We start from the raw sequence: 26,080 nt of genomic DNA on the forward strand, positions 1-26,080 counted from the left end.
TATGCCTTTAAGGATGCATATCGGTAATGCAGTATCAGATTAGCATCACTATAAAGTAGTACTATTAAATATTTATAGTGCATTACTCATATTTCTCATTTGACCAATAGATAAAGGTTGTTGTCCAGTACAGCAGTTTAAATTCAATATACCGTATATTTCTGTAGACGTGACCTTGAATTAATCAATTGAGTTCGTTTCAACATTTGTGTGTACGATTCAGAAGTGTAATCTCAGTAAATCAAATGAAAGATTGCCTATTCAAACGCCACAAGGCACAAACACAACAGATGTCATTCGATAGACTGTGTAAGCTTAGAGGAAAGTGACACCTTCAAGATGCATCCTAGACACTGTTGCCAGTTTTTGTTAGAGAAACAACCAGGTCTATGAAAACAAACCCAAATTTATGTATGTGTAACATAATATTTACATCCACATTTCTGACCGAACAGGAATAGGCAAAGCCATAGCTTTATTTACTTTTTACAGACAAAAAAGAAACAACAAAGGTACAAAGATGACTCTTGTCCGTGATTGCTGTACTGTACAAATACTTATGTTTATAAGAAATACGTTATTAATGCAGAAGGCACGTTTCATGTGCTTTATTCCTTTTATCGATCACCTTGTTTTTAAGTCATTTTTTGAATTCCGCTCAGTTCCGTTCTCCCCTATAAGTGTAGTCCTTTCCATGATGTGTACCACACGATGTCAGAATTTTGTCCATAATGTGATTATGATAACACTTTCATAAAATATAAGTTAGACTTAACCCATTAAAACTGGTGTCATTTTAGATTTTAGCGTTGGATTTTGCAAACATCTGCTATTTTTTAAGTGTTTGAAAAATGTTGAATCATTTTGAATTACGAAAAAGTTGGAGAACTACTGATATCAGAAGGCATTTGTAGAATCGTCCTGAGTTCTTAATGGGTTTTAAGTCATAAAAAGCTCCATCTCCACTCAGCAGACAGAAGTAGCTCCTGTGACTCATCCAGGTTTCTGCCTCAAGTCATGGTACTGTGAGAACCACTGACCAACGGGGATCCATGACAGAGCGTTTTCTTTCCAATAAAGTCCTGCCTGCGTCATCCAGTGTGTCTCTTCCAGAAGCCTGGGGTCACATCGGTATGCTATCGGCTCACTGTCTCCTCCATGCCACGGCCAGCGGAGCGGAACTAACGCATAGTCAATTTAGTCTGTTATCGCTCACACACACCTGGTCTGACCACATCCAGGCTCCCTGCGTGTGTGTGTGTGTGGGAGTTTGTGTTTTTCCAGCATCATTTTGGACCAAATGTTTCCACAAGAATTGGAAAGAACTGGTCTTAAGTTCAAAGACCTTTTTCTCAGACCTCACAGGAGAAGTAGCTGTATTGATATCCACGTTGGAAAGAGTAGAGTAGATCAGGGGTTCGCAAACGTTTTTGTCTCAGGGCACCCCATGAATATTTTTTTTTAATCCGAGGCACCCCTACATTATAAGTTTCACTCCCAGCACCTTATATTTATAGCATATCGTCGTTGTCGGGTGGAAACCTTGTATGTCCAAAACCGTACGTTTTGTATTTATCATCTATAAAATGTACTAAACTAGTGAAAACAGCAGATCTACAAGCACACAACGTTGTGTGCTTGTAGATCGGCTGTTTTCACTTGTTTTGTGCGACAGTCTTGTATGATGAAGCAGGGATTTGCTTTACCAAAAGACGTACACATTTGAAACTTGGAGATACGAGGTTTCTGCCCGACAGTGACGATATTTTAGTGATTTATGTTGCGAGGAAAACGTTGAGATAATAGCCATTTTGGTTAGAACTGACTGAAAATAACTCTGTACTTCAAGTTTAAAATGATACTAAATATTTTTTCAAGTGTCCATACATTCCAAATATTATCAAATTACCTCGCGGCACCCCTGCCTGGACTGCCGTCACGGCACCCCAGGGTGCCCCGTCACCCACTTTGAAAACCCCTGGAGTAGATTATCCACATGCCGACATGTTTTTTTTGGTATCACAGTATTGCGATCAGTGGTAGATAATGTACTCGACACCAGCACCAGAGTCAAAGTAAAGATACTCCTGGTCCAAGATTTATAGGCCAAATCATAAAGTGGTGAGGCAGCCTGCATTTGGTTTAGTTTGCTACACACACACAAATGCACGTAGATACCTATTTTGGACCATATGTTGGCTCGTTCAGCTGCATGCTGAAATCTGTTTGGCTTGCATGAGCTGAGCTCTAAGGCATGAGTGAGAGAGAGAAGAGGAAGAGAAAAAGAGAGGCATGTAGAGAACAAAAAGACTGATGGCAACAGGGATGTGCAGAGAATGTTAGAGAGGCAGGAGCTGAAATTTCTAAAAGGGCCTTTTGGTGAAAATATCAAAATAGCAGACCTCCAAGCTCACAACGCGTCGCGCTGTGACACGTTGTGAGCTTGGATGTCGGCTATTTTCGGTTCTTGTCATACTGAAGCATAATCAAGTCAATACTGAAGATGTGGCGTAACGGCATGAGGGCAATTCTTTCAACCTAAGATGCTGCATTCAAGTTCAGGAGAGTTTGGACTCTCTCTTCTCTTGAATGCTGGCATGCTGCCTTCAGGTATGGCATGGAAAGAGTGCATTTGCATTTCTTTCACCATGGCAAAAACTGCATTCATGGTCTTGAGAGTGCACTTTTTAGAGGCGGATAAAAGGGCAGGAGCTCAAGCCCCCTTTGATGTCTATGTGTGCACGTGCCGGGACGGCAAATCAGAAAAAGGGAAAACTAAAGCGAGAGAGTGGTAGAAAGAGAGAACTGGGGAAAGAAAGAGAGTGCGGATCTAGGTCAGAGAGGCTGAAAGAAAGGGGAGGAACGGAGGAGAGCAAGGCCGTCAACAATGGACTGGATGAAGGGATGAGCAGGCTAGCGAAGCTCTTCTGGAGTCATACACCACAAAAAAACTGGAGCGTTCATTTAATTCAGAGTGTGGAAAATGTATCGGCGAAGGGTTCATCTTTCACAGTCTCCCGAGTTAAGTTAACACTCTGGATTGTACGGTGCACGGACGAGCCGACACGGCTAATGCCTTCCCTCACTCCTTTCATACTTTGTCATTAAACAAGGACAGATGTTATTACCCCTCAGAGAGAGAGGGAGAGAGGGAGAGATGGAGAGAGAGAGAGAGATGGAGAGAGAGAGAGAGGGAGATTAAGGATGAGAGATTGATAAGGGAGTCCGGTGGCCCAGAGAAATGAATCTCTATCCAGGTCTGATAATCTCCATGTCCAATATCATTTTGACACGTTCATTTCTCTTGCGCGCTCGCTGTGTGTGTGTGTGTGTGTGTGTGTGTGTGTGTGTGTGTGTGTGTGTGTGTGTGTGTGTGTGTGTGTGTGTGTGTGTGTGTGTGTGTGTGTGTGTGTGTGTGTGTGTGTGTGTGTGTGTGTGTGTGTGTGTGTGTGTGTGTGTGTGTGTGTGTGTGTGTGTGTGGGTAGAAATCCCTTGTACTGGGCATGAGAGGTGAGGAGGGAAAAGCAGACGGCAGTTAGTGTGTATGTCTGTCTTTGTGTGAAAACAGTGTTAAAGGTCCACAAGTGAATGGTCAGTCTTATGCCTGTGGTCAAGTGAGTGTGTGTGCACGTGTTTCTTCTGTGTGTGTGTGTGTGTGTGTGTGCGTCTCTCTGTGTGAGACAGTCTTTGAGGGCCATAAGTGGCTGGCTGTGGTCAGTGTGTGTGTGTGTGCGCGTGCGTGTGTGAAAGCAGAATTTCATGTCCATAAGTGGTAGTGTTCTCTGGCTCAAACGTCTTTGTTGCTGTGTAACAAAGCGAGTCCTTGTGCTGGTGGAATTGGGGCAGTCTGATCTTAATGAGAAATCCCTTCTCGGTCTTTCCAGCTCTTTCAGTGTGTGTGTGTGTGTGTGTGTGTGTGTGCGCGTGCGCGTGTGTTCAGAATGTGTCACCATGCATGCACTGCTGCTGCTTAGTTAGCATTGTGGGATATTGGATCGTGATACAATGATTCATCGTGTATAAAAAGCCTCAGTTGCTTTGTGTGTTGGAACAGGAAGGAGTTCAAAAAGTGATTCTTGTCCCTGGGAGAGAAGTTAAATGAGAAAACCTGAAGTAATTTAAACTTGTAACTTTACGCTAACGACAGCGCATTGTTAGTTACGCTTGTGTGTGTCGGAGAGACCTACTGAAAGGGATTACCTGCGAAATGAGATAACGGGTCATTTTCAAAATGTGACACTTAGAAGATTAAAATTAAATAACAATGTGGGACCATTACAGTCCAGAGAGCAACTACCCACTCACTGTGTCCTTGAGCAAACCTCCCTCTGAACACCCGTCAGTGCTCACTTGTGTAAAGCCTGATCTATACTTCCAACGACTGGAGTCGCTCGACGAAAATAGCCTATCTGCAAGGACCCAAGCGTTGCATCACGACTCGTTGTGAGCTTGTAGATCATTCCATTTCTGGATTTTACTTGTAACAGATTATTTCTACATACAGTATCGATACTTTTACTTTACTCTCAGAATGAGGACAGGCCGAATATACTTGCCGAAAATAGCCGTTATACATTATAGAGCATTATAGAGCTTGAGCTTGTAGATCTGCTGTCTTAGATGCACGACACCGGCGCATGACTAAGTATAAATCAGGCTTAAAGCCCTCTGGAGGGACTGGAGGCAGAGACTCATAATGCCATCTGGTTTACAACGGCTCCACTAGGAAAACAGTCCTGCCCTTGTTTGGTGCCTGTGTGTGTGTGAGAGAGAGAGAGTGTGTATCCATTTCTGTGTGTCTATGGCATATGCCCATGTGTGTGCACCCATGTGTTGGTGTAAATTTGCACAGGCAGGCATACAGCCATGTACTGTGTGTGTGTGTGTGTGTGTGTGTTTGGCGGCTTTCGGCCTGAGTGTGTGTTTGTGCGCATTTATTTGTTTGCCCTGCTGCTAAGCTGTTGTTCTCAGACTGTACCAGGCTAATCAGCCGAGTCCACACAGGTGGATGTAATAGCCTTGAGTGGTTCAGACACCGCTAGCCCTGTTAGCACCATTAGCTAATCACAGAAACAGATGCTCCGTTCCGTACCAACCACTTGGGCCTCCTCCAAGGCCCCTAACAAGACTCCTAGCTCCCTATAGGCTCCTAGGCTTCTCGCTCCCTCAGGCATCTGTAGTCTACTGTACAGTACACTCACACTGGGGTTTTTTTAATTAAATATGGAAAAATATGCTTCATGCTGCTTTTTTCAGAAAACTAAATGTTTGTCTTTTTTGTTTATCTCTCCTCTCTCTCTCTCTCTCTCTGTCCCTCTCTCTCTCTCTCTCTCTCTCTCTCTCTCTCTCTCTCTCTCTCTCTCTCTCTCTCTCTATCTCTCTGTCCCTCTCTCTCTTTCTCTTTCCAGGGTCGCCATGTTAAAACAGGGCAGCTGGCAGCCATCAAGGTCATGGATGTCACTGGGGTAAGAAGCATCCGCACGCGCGCACACACACACACACACACACGCGCGGGCACACACACTCATAGAACGAATCATCTCAAGTGATTATACCGCGGCAGTCCATGTCATCTAATTATGAGCGATGAGTCAGTGGGCGCGTGTCTACAATATGTGTCTATGTGCGTGCGTGTGTGTGCGCGTGTGTGCAGTATGTGTCTGTGTGCGTCCATCCATACAGCATGATGAGAGCAGGGAGGAAACGGGGACAGGCCCATCACCATGGTTGTATTAGCTGGAGGTGCTGGGACGGCACTGAGGTCTCAGGGCTTGTCTGTAAAAACAGGAGAGATTCTGGGCTATATTTAGATCCTCTAACAGCGAAACCAAACCGAGCCACCAGCCAAATAGTGAAGCTACACAGGAAGACAAGAAGGGATTACTGAATGAAGGGATTGATGAATGAAGGGATAAACGACAAGTGATCGGATATTTAAAGGTGTGGATGAGTAGAATAGAGAATAATGGATGTAAGGGGCAGGTGGAGGAATGGAGGGATGAATGAATGGATCATTGAAGTAGGGTGACCAGACGTCCCGGTTTGACCGGGACTGTCCTGTTTTCAAGCTGCGTGTCCCGGTGTCCCGAGCCCGACAAATATCTCTAAAACGCTAATATATATATATATATACAGTATAATATACAGTATATAAAAAGCAAATATGTCCACGTTTTCAACATTCACTACAACAGGGGTCTTCAACGTTTTCAGGCCAGGGATCCCTTAGTTGAGAGAGAGAGATGAAGCAGGGACCCCCACAACCTTGTCATAGATTTCCATATGGTTTTATTGTTTGACAGCACAGTCGTCAGTGTATTTTGGATTCATGTCAATTTGTGTTTTCAGATATTTAACCACTCGAACCGTCAATACTTAATAAATTTGAACTTTCACACTATACTTAGTCAGCTCTTTTTCCCCTCTACACCAAAGCTGAAAATAGACGATCTACAAGCTCACAACGCCTCGCAGCGTGAGTCGTTGTGAGCTTGTAGATCTGCTATTTTTGGCTAAAGTTCTCCGAATATGGATGCTAGGGTTCAAGTGGTTAAAGCTATACTGTGTAAGTTCAACTAGTGGTCAGTAGCGATATTGCTTTTTTCGGCCGTTTTTCGTCCGGAGTCGTCGCGGACCACCGCCGCGGACCACCGGAGCGGCGCCGCAAACCACCGCGACCGATAGTAATCCGTGGAGGGGTAGAACGCATGGTAGAACGTAATTTTCTGGCCAGGATTTGTGGATTAAGAGGTTAAAATCCTTCACCATGGTAAACACTGTAGCCAAGCGGAGGCGCTTCCTGGAGACCAGAGCAGATAAGCTGTGATTGGCCGGTAGTGTACCATGTGTGCATGATCGGCGATGTGATTGGGCAACGTATACACAACGTATACAGATGATGCAGATTACGTCATTTTGGCGCGAAATCCGGTCCACGGCCAGGATCATAGAAAACATATAAAGAGAAGGCTTCAGAAGCTGAAAATAACGGAGTGGGTGTTCTAAAACTTTAGCGATTTAACAGTTAGGACAATTTTAAGATTTGTTTTATAAAAAAAGTTACATGGTACAACTTTAATATAAAAAAGGAAAAAAAAGTTTTTATCACTCAAAGATTTGGAGGACCCTCTGTAAATTGTCCCGGTTGTCGGCAGAATTAAAATAATAGTAGCTGTTTTCGGTGATGCATAGACATTTATCATGTTCTCTTCATGTAAACATGCTCACCTAACCAATCAGAAAACATGAACAAATTCATTACGTGTCTGAATATGGTCTGAATTCAACACTGAGGCTGTTTGTCAATCACTCACTGCCTGTATGCAACTCTATGGTGTGTATGTGCGTGTGCACAAACATTAGAGAATGGGCGCGCGCGTGCACGGTGAACGTGCGTTTTGCTTTGAGGGTCCCTGTTTTAGGGAACAGTGTTTTGAGTCCCAGTTTGAGCGGCTGGAAAAATATGGTCACCCTAAAATGAAGCAGTGAATGAATGGATGAATGAATGAGTGAATGAATGAAGCAATGAATGGATGAATGAGTTGGGGAATTAGTGAATGAGTAATTGAATTAATTAATAAATAGTGGAAAATGGTAATACAGTGGTAATAAACAAATACAGTACATTCATTTAGGAGAATGTAAAAAAAAGTGACAGAATGAAAAGTTGTATTAATCAATGAAATGAGGCTAAAATTACGTAGCTAATTAAACTACTGCAGCTGCTACCAGAATAAACAACTGTATCTGGCATATTGGCCAATTAACACTAAATGGTAAGTAATCAAATCAAATAGTCTAATGTTGTGGATATCGAGTGATAAAATTAAAATAATGAAATGGTACCAAAACAACACCCAATAACAGTTTCTCTTTTACTTTTGCGGCAATAAATGTCTCAACGGAAAGCAACCAAGACATACTTTTGTTGTTTGTTGCATAATTTAGAATAATAGAATAATATTCTGGCAGATTTGTTCCAATATCCACCCATTCATTTTGTTTTGGCTAAGAAATTTATTTACAGAGGTAGTACTGCTCCATGCCTGTTGACGCTCTTTCCTGTGTGTGTGTGTGTGTGTGTGTGTGTGTGTGTGTGCGCGTGTGTGTGTGTGTGTGCGCGCGTGTGCGTGTGCGTGCGTGTGTGTGCGTGTGTGTGTGTGTGTGTGGTCAGGATGAAGAGGAGGAGATTAAGGCCGAGATCAACATGTTGAAGAAGTACAGTCACCACAGGAACATAGCCACCTACTACGGAGCCTTCATAAAGAAGAACCCACCAGGCATTGACGACCAGTTATGGGTACGACATTACATCTGTCTATGTACAGTACCTGCCTAAGTCTCAATGTGTTTGCACTTTGCATACAGCTTGTGTATGTGTCCTCATACATCTGTATAAATGATGTCTATGTACTGTACCTATATAGACCATATTATGTCTGTGTATCAACGTGTCACATACATCTGTATATACAGCACTGTATGTCTACGTTGTGGTGTATATATAATGTTTAACGTGTACACATCTGTCTATCTGCATGAGATGAGTTGAAGAAGTTAACGAAATGATGGACGTGTTTCGGAGACAGTTGAACAAGAGATCCTTTAGGATTTTAATGATTCTGGTTCAGAATCAGAATCAGAAAAGCTTTATTGTCACACCTTAAAAATACAATCACAGTAAGAAAAGGGTGAAATTCATTTGTCAGTGCTCCTCGGACTTGCAGCAGTTCATTAGTGAAAAGTCATAAATTAAAAGCATTGTCACATAATAAAATCTAAAAGTTGAATAAAAGGATACTTTAAAAGTGCCTTAATACTAGCCGCAAAAATAAAAACATTACATTTGTGTGTCAGTAGCCTGTCTATTGGTTCAAAAGTCTTATTGCTTGATAAAAGAAAGTTCTTTGTGCTCTTTCTGTCTTGCCCACAAGGCTTTGGTATTTTGTCCCGTTCCGACGGGACCGCGACTCCACAAACTTTCCATGGTTCGGATGGAATGGGTCCTCGATGATCCTCCGGGCTTTGGCAACACACTGTTGTAGAGGCTCTGGATGGAGGGGAGCTCACACCCACAGATCTTCTGTGCTGTCCGCACCACCCGCTCCATTGCAGAGCGATTGAGAGCAGAACAGCTCCCAAACCAGGCAGTGAAACTGCCTGTTAGAATACTCTCCACAGTGCTTCTGTAGAAAGTCCTCAGAATCCTCTGTCCCATGCCAAATTTCTTCAGCTGCCTTAGATGATAGAGGCGCTGTTGGGCCGTCTTCACAACATGCTCAGTGTGCACGTTCCACCTGAGATCATCAGAGATGTGGACACCTAAGAACTTGAAGCTGTCCACTCTCTCCACCGCCGATCCGTTGATAATGATGGGGTCCAACTTCTCCTTTTCGCCCTTCATCCTGAAGTCAATGACCAGCTCTTTGGTCTTATCGACATTCAGGGATAGGTTGTTCTTCTCGCACCACTGAGCCAGATTTTCAATTTCTCTCCTATAGTCCTTCTCATTGTTGTTCTTAATCAGGCCCAGAACAGTTGTATCATCTGCGAACTTAATCACCATGTTCGAACTGTACTTGGCTTCACAATCAAGTGTGTAAAGGGAATAAAGGAGGGGGCTCAGGACGCAGCCCTGGGGGGCTCCGGTGTTGATGGTCAGTGAAGTCGAGGTCATGGCACCCATTTTTACCACCTGACGTCGGTTCCTCAAGAAGTCCAAGATCAGGTTACGTAGAAGGGGGTCGAGGTTTAATAACCTGAGTTTTGTGTCCAGTATGGTGGGGACAATGGTGTTGAATGCAGAACTATAGTCTATAAACAACATCCTCAGGTAGGAGTTTTTATTTTCCAGGTGAGTGACAGCTGCATGGAGAGTTGTGGCTATTGCATCCTCTGTTGACCTGTTCTTACGGTATGCGTATTGGTGCTTGTCCAAGCCTGGCATCAAGCTGTCTTGAATTCGTTTTTGTATTAGCTTCTCCATACATTTGCTCACAATAGATGTGAGGGCCACAGGGCGCCAATCCCTTAACGATTCCCTCTCAGTGGTCTGATTCCTTAACGGTTGTCATTAACGATTCCTATATAGGACCCTCAGAAGTCTGTAACTCTGAGAGTGTACAAATAATTTTGTTCCATTTGGACCCTCTCAGAGTTATGGTGTTCCTAGAACAGTGGTCTTCAACGTTTTCAGGCCAAGGACCCCTTAACTGAGAGGGAGATAAAGCAGGGACCCCCCTACATATTGTATAAAATTGTGTTGCAGATTTTCATGAATATCATACTGCGAGGCGTTGAGAGCTTGTAGATCTGCTATTTTTGGGCAGAGTAGGGATGCAAGGCTTCTGTAGTAACTCTGAGGATCCCTTAGGGGTCCCGGACCCCCTGTTGAAGACCCTTGTCCTAGAAAATAAAAGGCTTTTGAACCACTAGAACCACTAGTATTGTTATTGTATAGCAGACGAGAAGTCCACACAAACCGGTTACGGAAACGGTTCCAAAACAAGAGCTGGGAAATGTCCATTTGTATGCATGGCCATATGTGGCTCTGTAGCTGTGCGTGTGCACATGCATTTATATAGTGTGTGTGTGTGTGTGTGTGTGTGTGTGTGTGTGTGTGTGTGTGTGTGTGTGTGTGTGTGTGTGTGTGTGTGTGTGTGTGTGTGTGTGTGTGTGTGTGTGTGTGTGTGTGTGTGTGTGTGTGTGTGTGTGAGAGAGAAAGAGAGACAGAAAGCAATAGTGTGAAAAAAAAGAGGGAATTGAGTGTCTGGTGCACTGATGCGTGATGCATAGAGCTGCTACTGTGTGTGCGCCAGCATGTGTGTTACAGTACATGCATGATTGTGCAGTTCTACATGCAGTACCTCTACTTAACATTACAGTATGATGTGTGGGTGGGAAAAGACATTAATTAGAATTATTGAATGCTTTAACCAGTGACAAATAGCAGATATACAAGCTCACATCGCGGCACAAGCTTGTAGATCTGCTATTTTTTGAAAAAGTCGTGAAAATGTGTGCAAATCTTTGAATATATGTATTTTCAAAGCGAACGTTTGTAACTCAAATTTTGGAACTGGAACTAGATATTTTGAGATGGGGGTCCGTGGCCAAATACATATCATTTTGGGGGTCCTTCACATGAAAAGGTTTGAGAACCACTGACATAGTGGTCTCTCAAGAACAGACTAACTAAGCTCCAGTTAAGCGAAAAGGACCTTTTCTTTGACGATGGCTGGCCAGATTGCTGACACAGAAACATAGGTTTTAAAAAAAAAAAAACCTTAGAAGGATTCAAAAGACACTTCAATAGAATCGGGTCAAATTTATAATTTTAACGATTTTTCAAAAATAGCAGATCTACAAGCTCGCAGTGAGCTTGTATATCTGCTATTTTTCAATAGTTAAAGCATACAATAATTGCGACCGTAAGGTCGCAGTTTAGTATGAAAACCTCCACCGGCCGTCCGTCGGTCACACGTGCGGTCGACCGCACGTCACACGTGCGGTCGACGTGTGATGAGGTCACGATGAGTCATCTATGCCCAAATATAGATTTCTAGGTCAGATGACCCATAGAGTTTGTGATGTCAAACCTAGCAACCCAATATAAACAAACCTGATGTCAGACCTGAAGTATCCTTTTATACCCATATATGGAGATACAGAGATCTCCATATATGGGCATATTAGAAAGCCCATATATGGGCATATACGGATGACATCAGGGATATCCATATATGGGCATAAAAGGGACAAGGGCTTACAGTTAAGAGATCTCCATATATGGGCATATCAGAAAGCCCATATATGTTCATATACTGATGACATCAGGAATATCCATATATGGGCATAAAAGGGACAAGGACTTACAGTTAAGAGATCTCCATATATGGGCATAAAGGGACAAGGACTGTTACAGTAGATATAGAGATGTCCATATATGGGCATAAATGAACAAGGACTGACAAACACTGAGATCTCCATATAACCTATGGGAATATAAGGGACGAGGACTGTCAGCTTGTAGACCTATTTTCTAAATATTGTTGTACATTAAAAACTTGAAATGGGTCGTTCTGCATAGTACTTGGGATTTGTTGATGTAAATGTTCACATAGAGTGTAATAATTGGTAAAACAAACTTTTGGCCTATTTGTGGAGATAAGCGACCAACGGTCGCTTATCTCCCGATTAGGGAGTCTTACTGGTGATACACTATAATGTTTACCCGTTCTAAATGGGTTTTAAAGGAAATAAATGAAGGATCAGAGTGTGGACCTGGGAAGCTGATGCTATGCTTCAAGTGTTCAACAGCTCTGAGGGAGCGTGCCGTTCTGTCACCATAATATCGTTGCTGGCAGGCAGAAACCTCTTATCTCCACTAGGGATGGCACCATACGTGATATTATTGTTTATCGTGATAAAAAACACACACGTGGAGATATAATTTATCGTGATATCGTCCTCCGTCATGCACTGGGATCAATTCACCTTTTATTTGCCGAGCTGCATCCGGTACCACTTAAACCTTCTATTGGTAAAACTTACCTTTAGTACATGTACTTGATACAGTAGTTTTTTCACTCTCTACCTTATCTCTTTGCCAAAAAATAGCCGATCTACAAGTTCACAAGTTGTGAGCTTGTAGATCTGCTATTTTTTGGCAAATGTTCTGCCCCAGGATAATGGATGTTTTGGGATATTTTGATTATCGCGATAATATCGTAAATCACGATTTCTTTTGTCACATTAATCGTGATATGAAATTTTCATATTGTCCCATCCCTAATCTCCACATGAATTAGCACTTGAATTCGTCATATTACAGTATCACACAAAGGTAGCAAGGATATGCGTTAAGCAACACATTTTGAGTTGTACTGCAGATCTGCTGTGTTTTGCTGCTTTTGAATTTGAATTTGTAAAAGTGACAGTTTTGGACATATGAGGTTTACACCCCCGGCAGCAACGATATTCATTTGGAGTGTGCGCACGCACACACACACACACACACACACACACACACACACACACACACACACACACACACACACACACACACACACACACACACACACACACACACACACACACACACACACACACACAGCCAGATCTACAGTAGTTACCTTCATAATTCCCCATGACTTATCTTTTGTGTGGATACTGTGTGTGTGTGTGTGTGTGTGTGTGTGTGTGTGTGTGTGTGTGTGTGTGTGTGTGTGTGTGTGTGTGTGTGTGTGTGTGTGTGTGTGTGTGTGTGTGTGTGTGTGTGTGTGTGTGTGTGTGTGTGTGTGTGTGTGTGTGTGTGTGTGTGTGTGTGTGTGTGTGTGTGTGTGTGTGTGTGTGTGTGTGTTTGAGGCGGGCATATGGTGTGTTAACGCATGCAGGTGTGCACATGCGTCCGTCCGTGCATGGGAACGTGTCACCATTTTTGTGTACTTATTTTTTGCTGGCATTTGTTTGCCTGTAATGCGCATGCATTTTAGGGGTCGGTGTGCTGCACACATGTATGCTTGTTTAAACAGCCGTGTGTGTGTGTGTGGACACTCCCAGAGTTAAATTAAGATTCAGGGTTTTCCAGTGTACTGTCCTGGTGGATGAACCGGCTCCAGCACAGAGCCAACTGCACTCTTGGCTACAGAATCCGCAGGGAGGATATTTTGGACGCGGCACCAAGGCAGAATGACAGCAGGGACACGGCTTTAGGAGGGAGCGAGAAAGAGAGAGAGAGAGAGAGAGGGGGAAAGAGGGACGAGAGGAGAGATGGAGAGAGAAAGAAGAGGTGGCTAGGGAGACAGAGAGAGGGGGAGGACAGATTGAGTTTGGGTCAAGAGATGGGTTTGGCAGTTGCGTCGGCTGCTATGACCTTGTTGCCTGACTTTGTGCCAAGTGTGTGTGTGTGTGTGTGTGTGTGTGTGTGTGTGTGTGTGTGTGTGTGTGTGTGTGTGAGTGGGTGTGTGAGTGGGTGTGTGAAAGAGGGCAAAAGAGACAGAAAGCAAAAAAATAAAAGGTCACTCTGTCTGGACTGGTTTGTATGTCTTTGACAGGAGTTCCCAGCCTTTTTTTGTGTGATGAAACCTTATTTGACTCTGTGTGTAAATGTATTATTATACTTGTGAGAGCCAAATGTTACCGCAAGTACTGTAGAATTTGGTCCGCACGAGAGAAATGGTTGTTTTATGGTTACAAAAATATGTATAGAGTTAAAGGGATAATTCACCCGCCCAAAAAAAGGCAAGTGATGGTGAGTGACGCGGGCGTTCTCACTTGGATCAGCACGGTCTCTCATGTGGAGACATAAACGCGCATGGCGTAGAAAAAGAAATTCAGCTCTTGCCACCTGCGAGCGTATGCATGAACGGGCACGGACACGAGAATTTCACGGGACCTCGCCCTCTGGCCGCCCGCTCGGCCCCTCAACTTCAACTTCAATAATCGCCCGCCTCTCATTGAAAATGATTACTAAGGCGAGTGAACCGCCTCCTGTCTGAAAGGGGCTTCACTCACCCCTGGGTACCTTAATTCATGGGTATTTATTTGTTTTTTGTCGGATTCCTAAACCAATAATTTGATAGCAGTGGTTCCCTATGTAGACACAAATAGCCTGCTTTTTTCCCTATGGAGACACAGAGAGCCTGCTTTGTTCCCTATGGATACACAAAGAGTCTCCTCAAATTATTGGCTTAGTAATGGGACAAAAAAAAATATATATATATATATATATATATATATACTGTATGCATGAATTCAAGTCTCCATGGGGTGAGTAATCGATAGAAAATGTTTCATTTTGGGGACAAAAAATCCCTTTAAACTTATAATTAGGTAAAGATTCAGGTTGGGGTCAGGGTTAACATTAGACATTTAGAGGTTAGATTTAGGGGATGGGTTCAAAGTTACGCCTGATATGAGCATAGTTCTGTGTCAAGCACCAAAATTCGTAGATCTACTGGCTCACAAGGTGTTGGTTGCAGTATGATGCATTGTGAGCTTGTAGATTGGCTATTGTCGGTGTGCGATACCGGCACACTGCTAAATATTAGTCGGCCTTTAGGATTATCGTAAAAAATTTGAAATATTTTTGTTGTTGTAAAAATGCCATTTATATCAAATTTCTGTCCTAAATGTATTATTATTACAAATGTTTTGTGTGTGTGTAGCTGGTGATGGAGTTCTGCGGTGCTGGCTCGGTGACAGACCTGATTAAGAACACAAAAGGGAACTCTCTGAAGGAGGAGTGGACGGCCTACATCTGCAGAGAGATCCTCAGGGTAACACAGCTTCACGTCACCCTCGCTGAAACACTGTTTCTCAAACATTTTAACCACTCCAACCGCATGCATCCTTGTGAGCTTGTGTATCGGCAGTTTTTGGGTGAATGTATCCATGTAGTTAATCTCAAGCACACTTGGAGCACAGGCCATGAAGCCCCATGTCATAAGGTTATTATAAGTATTCATTTGAACCTATTCAATCAAATGCTATTTTGTTATTGTCTTTGTGCCTAATTAAGATCATGGGTATATGTGATGTACAAATTATCCAAAATGTTTTGTGTCACCGAGGTCTATGTACTGTATGGTATTGTACCCATATAGCCACTCTGACTCGCCAGTAGTCATATCGTCACTGTTGGGCAGAAACCTCGTATCTCTGCTTCATCATACAAGGCTGTCGCACAAAAGTAGTGAAAACAGCAGATCTACAAGCACACAACGCCTCGCACCTTTCACTAGTTTAGTTCATTTTTAAAATCATAAATACAAAACGAACGGTCTTGGACATACAAGGTTTCCACCCGACAACGACGATATACATCTATATCTATATTTAACATTTTTGTGTTTTTTCATAAACGAAAGCCTTACTTGATCATACTACAGCGTCACTCTGCTTTGATGCTTTTGTGTGACTCTCTCGAAAACAAACAAGTCGATGCTACTTTTGCTCTTTTTTAAATCCTGAAAAGTAACATATGAGGTTTCCACCGACAGAGACGATATTCTCCTAACGTTGTTTATTCTTTCAAACACATTGGCAACATTTGGAACACACACGCACGCACACAGCCACACACTTGTTGTTTGACTGTGATCTGACGAAAATGTGTTTGTGGCAACGTAATAGAATAACCATGAATGGTAATCAGTTCCGTTCAGTTCCATTCCACCACACCAAGTCTCTCCTAGCTTCCATTGTGTGACTTTCTGTGCTCAGGTCCACAGATCCAAACAGAGAGCCTTATCGCTACATCTTGTCAATTACACGCTGGTGCTGCTCTGAACTGAAGCCAAAATGATTTCCTGTCTTGTTCTGTTATTCCTCCTCTCAGCCCCTCATCTCTCTTCTCTGTTCTCCTGTCTTGGCCTCTAATTCTAGACTTGTCCTCTGTCCCTCTGTGTGTGTGTGTGTGTGTGTGTGTCTGTGTGTTTCTCCTCTTTGTTTACTCTCTGTCTCTTTGTCTCTGTCTCTCGTCTTTCTTCTGTCCTTTGCGTCTTGTTTCCTCTCTACTTCTTCTCTCTAGTTTTGTCTGTTGTTTTTGCCCCTCTGTCCTCCCGTCTCTTATTTGTTATCAGTTTTATCTTTTTATTTTCGCAGTCTCCATCTCTCATTATCGCTATTCATGTTTTGTCTAACTTATCTTGGCTTGACTTCGCTGGTATGTACTGAATACAAGACAGACCAGATTTCACAATTTACAGGGAACACGGAATCAAAGAATGAATGACGCTCCCACATATTACCAAGTTCCGTAAACCGCATGAAAAGAATCTTCATTTATATAACGACACACAACGGAACGACAAAAGTGTCTCCCGAGTCCCAACGGTAGCACTTCATTTTTGTTTAGTGAAAGGAAGGGTCGGGTGACAACGCAATTGGCGTTGCACAGTAGATGCAGTAACTCCAATGCATTGCAGTGCATATCGTTGCTGTTTCTCTGCAGGGTGTAAACCTCATAATTATGTCCAAACTGTTCCTTTTCAGGATTTAACTTTGTTTCTTTTGTGTGCAACACTGTAGTTTGATTAAGTAGGGCATTCATTTACGGGGGGAAAAAAGTTGGGACATTAGGGATGGGCCGATACGCGATATTATCATTTATCGTGATAACAAACACTCACAATAATCGTATCGTGGAGATTTAATTTATCGCGAAATCGTTCTCCATCATGCGCTGGGATCAATTCACCTTTTATTTGCCGAGCTGCATATCCGGTACCACTTAAACCCTCTATAATTGGTAAAAGGTACTTAGAATATAGATTATGTACTTGACAGTCTTTTTTTTCACTCCCTATCAAATGTCTTTGCCAAAAAATAGCCGATCTACAAGCTCACAACGCGACGCGTTGCGACGCGTTGTGAGCTTGTAGATCGGCTATTTGTTGGCAAATGTTCCGCCCCAGGATAATGGATTTTGATTATTGCGGTAATATCATAAATCGCGATTTATTTTTATCACAATAATCGTGATATGAAATCTTCATATCGTCCCATCCCTAATGGACATACAAGGTTTCCGCCCGACGGCGACGACATCGTACTAATTAGTCAACGCGACTGGAGCCACTGTTGGGCTGGCTGTCACTCAGCTTGTGTGTGTGTGGTTGCAGGGTCTGACCCATCTGCACCAGCACAAGGTCATCCACAGAGACATCAAGGGGCAGAACGTGCTGCTGACGGAGAACGCAGAGGTCAAGCTAGGTGAGTGCATGCTCCATCTGCCCCCACTCTGCCTCCTCAAAGACACACTAGGGGCTCCACATACGTTGTTGTGCACGGTGGAGTGCACCCATAGAGTATACTGTATATACTCTATAACAGTGTTTCTCAAATGGGGGTATGTGTACCCCTAGGGGTACGCAGAGGTACTACAGGGGGTACTTGAAAGAAAATGAAAACAATTATTAAGTGTGCCTGCCATGCAACGCAATGGCAAAACACTTATTGTAATCCGCCATACTTAATTAATTAAGTCCATAGTTTCGCCACAAATTTCTGCACGTAATAACTGCCGCACAATTTACGCCACCCACGCAATATATACATCAAAACGTGCGGCTCGGCCGGGAATAGGTTGCTATTACTTTTCTTTCCGATCCGCGTTACCATTGCGACGTAATTCGCAAAAAACGACGCCCAAAAACCCCATTGACTTAGAATGGGGGAAATTTCGGCACTTAATAACTGCCGCACGATTTACGCCACCCCCGCAATATATACATCAAAACGTGCGGCTCGGCCGGGAATGGTGTGCTATTACTTTTCTTTCCGATCCGCGTTACCATTGCGACGTAATTCGCAAAAAACGACGCCCAAAAACTCCATTGACTTTGAATGGGGGACACCGAAAAAAAAACAGAAACTTTGGCGCCACATAACTCTGCCATACTTTTGCCTAGCAACATCATTTAAAATGTAAAATGCTCACACAACTTTGGTCTTTTTCCGACCAATAGGGATGAGCTGTAATTGATTAAGCCCCGCCCCCTCTATAACAGGAAGTGCCCTTCACCAAACAGGAAGTGCCTCTATAACTCATGAACCGTTTGTCGTACAGACTCGCGGCTGGTGTCATACATTTATTTTTTTCTCAAAAAAAATTTTTCTCAAAAAAAATTTTTTCTCAAATTTTTTTTTCTCAAATTTTTTTTTCTCAAAAATTTTTTTTTCTCAAATTTTTTTTTCTCAAATTTTTTTTCTCAAATTTTTTTTGCTCAATTTTTTTTTCTCAAATTTTTTTTTTCTCAAAAATCTTTTTTTCTCAAAAATTTTTTTTCTCAAAATTTTTTTTTCTCAAATTTCTTTTTCTCAAATTTTTTTTTCTCAATTTTTTTTTCTCAAACATTTTTTTTTCTCTAATTTTTTTTTTCTCAATTTTTTTTTTTCTCACAAAACAATTTTTTCTCAAAAAACTGTCGTTAAAGTGCGACCCGTGATAACGGCCAAAAATGCTCCAAAACGCCACTAATTAGTCGAAATGGCTGACTTCCTGTTTGGTTTCTGATTGGCTGCTGGCCTTGTGACGTGGGTAGAGCTGCGAGGGCCCGGTCATCGCTGCTTGCAGCTTTAATTCATTAATCGTCCATGACCTTAATTGGGGCCTATTTCGCCAAACAGGAAGTGCCCCTCACCAAACAGGAAGTGACCCTTGATCTCGTGAACCGTTTGTCATACAGACACGCGGGTTGCGTCAAATGAAATAACGCTAATGCTAACACCAACCGCTACACAAGGTTGCACAGACTTAGCGAGCTGCAGGCACACTTAAAATTTCTTAGAAATTTTCTCTTCTAGTTTTACTGTTATGTTTAATGATAAAACATTGACACATGTATGTGAACGTGCTGCTCTGTAAAGCTTTAAACCAAATTAAGTGAGAATTTTACTGTTACTGAATAGAAAACAGGCTACTTACTTTTATTTTCAACATATTGATATAAAAACTGGACTTTTAACGTCAGTTTGTTCTAATGAAAATGCTGTTGTCAATTAAAGGGGGTACTTGGATTCAGCATTCAGCAAAAGGGGGTACTGAAGCCTAAACAGTTTGAGAACCACTGCTGTATAATAGAGAGCGGATAGCCCCGCCCCCAGCTATTCATTTCAATGCAAGTGCTCAGTGGCGTTTTGAAGCACCCGGAAGAAGCTGAATCCAGGTGCATTGTGGGGGAAATTGGCACATCTGGATGTGCCGAAATTTGTTACGTCGAGACGTAATTACGTCGCAAACGTCGAACGATGACGCAACACTCAAGCTTGTAGATCGGCTATTTTTGGTGTGCAACTAAGTGTAAATCCAGCTTTAGGATTAAGGAGGCTAGTAGGAGGTGTAGAGTTTGTGTGTGTGTGTGTGTGTGTGTGTGTGTGTGTGTGTGTGTGTGTGTGTGTGTGTGTGTGTGTGTGTGCGTGTGCGTGTGTAATTACACTTTATTCTGCTCTACAGAAAAGCAGCCTACTCATCTATATCTTATTTCTCCACTGTTCACAGAATGCTGAGGGAACACGCATGCACACACACACACACACACACACACACACACACACACACACACACACACACACACACACTATAAAGCCCAGCAGGGTGGGATTATAATGTAGCTGCTTGTTTGTAAATCAGGAAAGTTATGGCAGGCTTGATAATTCGCTTTTGTTTACGGGCCATTGTGAAAGTCAGTAAAACCCAGTGGTATGCAGCAATACGGCTACATACACGACACTGTAGTTTTAATGTTTTTATATACAGTATGTGTGTATGTATGTATTCTGTGAGAAAAAATATATATTCTCATATATTCTAGATACTGTACATTGCGCATGCAGTGAAATATTCAAACCCTTTTTTTGTGGCATACATGAAAATCAAAAATCCATATCTCAAAATATTACACAAGACCACTCAAAACAAGGATTTATAATGGAGAAATGTCAAACTTCTGAAGTCAGAGTTGCTTGAAGTCCAGTGTGAAATTTCTACGATTTGGGATGCTATGGCATCTGCTGCTTCCAATGCTTTATTCACATTCTTTGAGACAAACCTGTATTGTGTGTTTGTGTGTGTGTGTGTGTGTGTGTGTGTTTGTGTGTGTGTGTGCGCGTGCAGTGGATTTTGGCGTTTCGGCCCAGTTGGACAGAACAGTTGGAAGGAGGAACACATTTATCGGGACGCCATATTGGATGGCTCCAGAGGTCATCGCCTGCGACGAGAACCCTGACGCCACCTACGACTTCAAGGTATGCAATAACAGCCTCTTGCTTTTGGCTGGCTGGCTGGCCTACTTACAGTGGTGTAAAGCAGTGGTCCTCAACCTTTTCAGCCTGTGACCCCCAAAATGATCATATTTAAACTGGGGACCCCGCACTAAGAGTTGAGGCATTACGTTTTGCATAACACGGTTCTATTGTGAAAATAGCAGATCTACATGCCCAGATTGCCCACAACGCCTTGCAAGCATATATAGATCGGCTATTTTCACAATTTCTGCCTCTAATATTTGATAATTTGGCCAATGTTTACATTGTCACTTTAGAAATGTGCCTGGAAGCGACGATGGAAGGCTCGTCTGAGGACGACCTAGAGAGCAGATAGCCTCTATACACTTACACTTTATGTTGGTTTGTTTACTGTTGAGGCAGAAAACAATGTTTCACATTAAGCTAATCATCTGGGGACTCCCCCAAAATAATTTGGATGACCCCCCCCTGGCACATAGGCATCAGAGCCTATGTAATATGCGACTGGACCGGTAGGCCAGCAGGCGCCCCAAAAGATTTTTTACATTTGAAAACTTGTGAAATTGACCAACTAGGAAATTCTAAAATGTTCTACTGTGCTTGCTGTGCGTATGGTTTGAACCACAATTATGACAGAATATAAATTTCTAAGTTTCAATGTAAGGGGAGCGAATATACCGCATAAGCGAACCAGCATTTTGGGGGTTTTGCGATCTAAATCAATTGACTTTGCATTTATACAGGAGTCTCATCTTTTAAAAGAGCATTCCAACCGATTGGCTAATAAACATTATCGTGTTTTAGCCTTTTCAGCTGCTTCTTCCAAAACCAAGGGAGTAGCCATATTGGCTAGACGTAACCTTAGGTTGGATTTTTTGGGTGATTGGTCTGACAGTGACGGGAGGATAGCTGTTGCTAAAATCCGCTTGGAGGGTAAAATGCTAGCACTAGTCTCTGTGTATGCTCCAAATGTTTTAGACAAAGAGTTTTACAAATTACTAACTAAAACCTTATTGGAACTGACGGATTTCAAAATCATTGTTGGTGCTGACTTCAATGCAACATGGCAACATAACCTTGATAGATCCACTGGGGTAGAAAGCAGAGAACAAGCACTAGCGTCTGCAGAACTACGTGCTTGGGCAAACTCAACTGGCTTACTCGACATCTGGCGTTTAATGAACCCAACGGTTAGAGATTTTTCTTTTCTGTCGGGTAGGCATGCTTCATTCTCTAGGATCGATTACGTTTTTGCCCCTGTTAGCTTGTTTCATAAAATTGCCAAGGTAGAGTTGCTCCCAATGTCACTCTCGGATCACAAGGCGGTGCTGTGTGTTGCTTCACTGAAACAGGTTATAGATAGAGCTCCTAGATGGCGGTTTAACACCACACTGCTGCGCGATGCGGCATTTGTAGCTCAGTTTCAAACTGGTTTGCGCGAATTTATAAATATCAATACAGGCTCAGTTGAGGATCCCAGAATTCTTTGGGATGCAATTAAAGGCTTTATCAGGAGTAATACAACCCTCTATGCGTCCACTCAGAGAAAATTAAGGTCAGCCAAACTGGTGGAATTGGAATCTCGGTTTTCTACTTTGGATAATTCTCTCCAAAATAACTTTGATGTTAGTACAGCAACCCAGAGAGAGCTAGTTAAGAAAGAAATTAACTCCATTCTCAAGCGCCGCTCAGAATTTCAAATGAAACGCACAAGGCAAAACTACTATTTTAATAGTGCAAGACCCAGTCACTTACTCGCTTTACGTCTTAGATCCAATGAGCATTTTGCTGATATTGTTAGTGTCAAATCAACAACGGGAGCCATGGTTACAGAACCCAAAGAGGTCAATGCCACGTTTCGTGCTTTTTATGATGAGCTCTACACCTCCGAGGTCATTCACGATGATGCAGTATGCAATGATTTTTTATCCAACATACAGTTACCAACCCTTAGCGAGGCGGATGCGGAAGCCTTAGATAGACCGCTCCATCTGGCGGAATTACAGGAAGCTGTGCTCGCAATGCGTAGGGGCAAGTCGCCTGGTTTGGATGGGATACCCCCTGAACTTTATGCCATCTTTTGGGAAGATCTAGGTCAGCTGATGCTAGACATGTTTCGATATGCAATTGAAAGTGGCTCTTTCTCCAGGGATGTGAATGTAGCTATTATATCATTATTGTTGAAGAAGAACAAGGATCCCACAGATTGCGCAAGCTATAGACCGCTTTCACTTTTGAATTCTGATCTAAAAGTTTTTGCTAAGGTGCTTGCGCGTCGCTTGCAGGGTTTTATGACCACCTTAGTACACTGTGATCAGACAGGTTTCATAGGAACTAGACTAGCCTCTGATAATGCTAGACGACTATTGCATATCATCGATAGGGCTAAGGAGCTGAGGACCCCCGCCGCAGTGTTGTCGCTCGATGCGTTGAAAGCATTTGATCGTCTGGAATGGTCTTACCTGTGGGCTGTACTAGATAAAATGGGATTTGGTGCTTCATTCATACATTTTGTTAAAGTACTTTATTCTAATCCGTCAGCGATGGTCCTAACCGGTAAGATCTGTTCGCCGCTATTCACGATTGGCAGATCTTCAAGGCAGGGTTGTCCCCTTAGTCCTCTCCTTTTCGCACTTTCACTCGAACCCTTGGCTCAGACAGTGCGTCAGTCTGCAGATATTACTCCTGTTTCGATTAACAACACACAGCATCGCATTTCCCTATATGCTGATGATATTCTACTGTTCATTGAGAATGCACCACAGTCAATTACTCACGTCCTTCAAATTTTTGATCAGTTCAGTTCCATTTCCGGCTACAAAATTAATTGGACGAAGTCAGCCCTTCTACCCTTAAATGATCAGATGAGATCTGCTATCCTGCCGCCCATAATCCCAGTAGTAAGCCAATTCAAATATCTTGGCATAGATATTTTCCCCTCTCTTCAGGCTATTGTTAAGAACAACTATGGTGACACTCTAAATAAGATTTGTCTTGATTTAGATAGATGGTCATCTTTGCCCAACTCTCTCCAAGCTCGAGTTTCAATCATAAAGATGAATGTTCTTCCTAGGGTTAACTTTGTAAGCTCTATGCTCCCTTTGCCACCACCGCCGCAATACTGGAATAAGCTTCACTCTTCGATATCTAAGTTTGTGTGGAAAGGGAAACGCCCTCGTCTTAAACTTTCTCTATTACAACGTGCTAGAGATGATGGCGGCCTTTCATTGCCCAACTTTAAATTTTATTATTGGGCCTTCACGCTCCGCCCCCTTTTAAATTGGTTTAACCCAGCAAATAAGGTTTCTTGGAGAGAGCTTGAGGAGAGTTTAGTGCAGCCTGTTGAATTGAGAGATCTTATCTATTCAAACATAACTACACATCAATGCAAAGTTCGCTTTGGACCTATCATTTCTCATTTAGTGGCAGTATGGAGGGCAGCTGAAAAGATGTGTAAGATTGATTGTAAATGGAACTTATTTTCCCCAGTGTTCAATAATCAAAGACTTTTAATCGAGGATCGCCCCATTCGCTTTCCAAGGTGGAGGGCTAAGGGGATTCGTACATTAGGGGACTTATTTGATAGAAATGGTTTACGACCTTTTCGAGATTTGTGTGACATCTTCAATCTGCCTGGAAATACCCTTTTTTTCTACTTCCAACTGAGAACGTCCATGAGGACCTACGGGGTCCCATGGCAAGCTCCCCTTAGATTGCACCCCTTCCATGAGTTTATCTGTGATGGTAACAGAACAAGAGGTTTGGTTTCCACCCTCTATGGTTTTTTATTAGACTGTAGTTATGGGCCCCTATCTGTTGATACTGTTTGGAGGAATGATGTACCAAATTTGGACCCTGACTTTTGTTGGGACACAGTATGGTCTAACATTAGGCTATCTTCTAGAAATCCAGACCATCAACAAATTCATTTAAATTTTGTTCATCGGACTTATTTAACTCCCCGCAGACTATGTGCTATGAGGATTTTGAATAATCCCAACTGCACTCTCTGCGCCTCAAATAGTATTGGTACCTTCCTTCACATGGTTTGGGAATGCCCAAATGTGTCGTCATTCTGGAATATGGTTGCCTCCAAACTTTCAACTATTTTTAGTATTAATATCATATCTTCTCCTTCTTTATTTTTATTAAATGACGTCTCACAGTTGCAACTAAACAATATACGCAAGCGCATCTTCTTTGCTGGATTAACGGCGGCGAAGAAGATGGTAGCTACGCGGTGGAAACCTCCTCATACGTTAACGTTCCGCCAGTGGGCCTTGACCTTTCTAGATATAGTATATTTAGAGCAGTCGATAGCAAGGTTACACGGAGCAAAAGAAGAAAACATTAATATGTGGTCGGACATTGCAGATAAGCTTAAGGCTATGATTCAAGAAATCACTATATAGTGGTAACAGCCTAGCACAGGCATGCACTATTGTACATTCCGTGTTGGTCCGGGGAAAGGGGGTGGGTGGGTTTTCTTTTCCTTTTCTTGTTTTGCTATTGTTTGTGTTGTTTGTCTGTTAATTGCATTTTTCTTTTGATCAATGTTTTACTTTTTCTTGTTCTATTCATATGTATGTCTCTAATTTCATGTTTTGGAAAATAAAAATAATTGATAACAAAAAAAGAAAACTTGTGAAATTTACTTTTGGTGCTTTAAGTGCATTTTGACACCAATACTTTTGTACTTTTACACAAAGTAAATGTCTTATTCCGGACTTTTACTTGTAACAGGATATATCTGCATACCTTTTTCCCACCACTGCTTACTTACTCCTCTGTATGTCTCTCACCATTAACACAGTGTGTGTCTACCATTGCAGAGTGATTTGTGGTCATTGGGGATTACAGCCATAGAGATGGCTGAAGGCGCTCCACGTGAGTACACACAGTACACATTTGCTTTCAACTGAGTGTAAAATATACCCTTGATAGACTAGTGGGTAGATGGGCAACATGTACCGCTAATTTATTCTATTTACTCAGTCTTTCCTTCCCACTGGTTTAGGAAAGATCTGGAGTCACTCTTGTGAATCATGTTACAGTGTACAGTATGTTGTAAAACGCTTAATGTCCTGATCAGGCAAGATGGACTGTAATTAAAGGTGTGTGTGTGTGTGTGTGTGTGTGTGTGTGTGTGTGTGTGTGTGTGTGTGTGTGTGTGTGTGTGTGTGTGTGTGTGTGTGTGTGTGTGTGTGTGTGTGTGTGTGTGTGTGTGTGTGTGTGTGTGTGTGTGTGTGTGTGTGTGTGTGTTAAACTAACAGTGTTATTGGCATTGACATTATGTATTGATCATGGAAGTTTAACTGAGACTGGACTTTGA

General features: G+C 42.5%; 1 protein-coding gene across 1 annotated transcript in view; it reads left to right on the forward strand.

Annotated features, from left to right (window-relative positions):
• LOC308305703 (traf2 and NCK-interacting protein kinase-like) overlaps positions 1-26,080 on the forward strand; it is a 133,825-nt gene that overhangs the window by 55,452 nt on the left and 52,293 nt on the right. The window contains exons 3-8 of the mRNA XM_080750539.1: positions 5,409-5,465; positions 8,174-8,299; positions 15,168-15,278; positions 17,625-17,715; positions 20,618-20,748; positions 25,581-25,635. Coding sequence (XP_080606665.1) covers positions 5,409-5,465; positions 8,174-8,299; positions 15,168-15,278; positions 17,625-17,715; positions 20,618-20,748; positions 25,581-25,635 — 571 coding nt within the window. The remainder of the gene's footprint in view (positions 1-5,408; positions 5,466-8,173; positions 8,300-15,167; positions 15,279-17,624; positions 17,716-20,617; positions 20,749-25,580; positions 25,636-26,080) is intronic.

Source organism: Nannobrachium achirus, assembly GCF_963921795.1.
Source record: "Nannobrachium achirus genome assembly, chromosome: 20".
Classification (NCBI taxonomy): Eukaryota; Metazoa; Chordata; class Actinopteri; order Myctophiformes; family Myctophidae; genus Nannobrachium; species Nannobrachium achirus.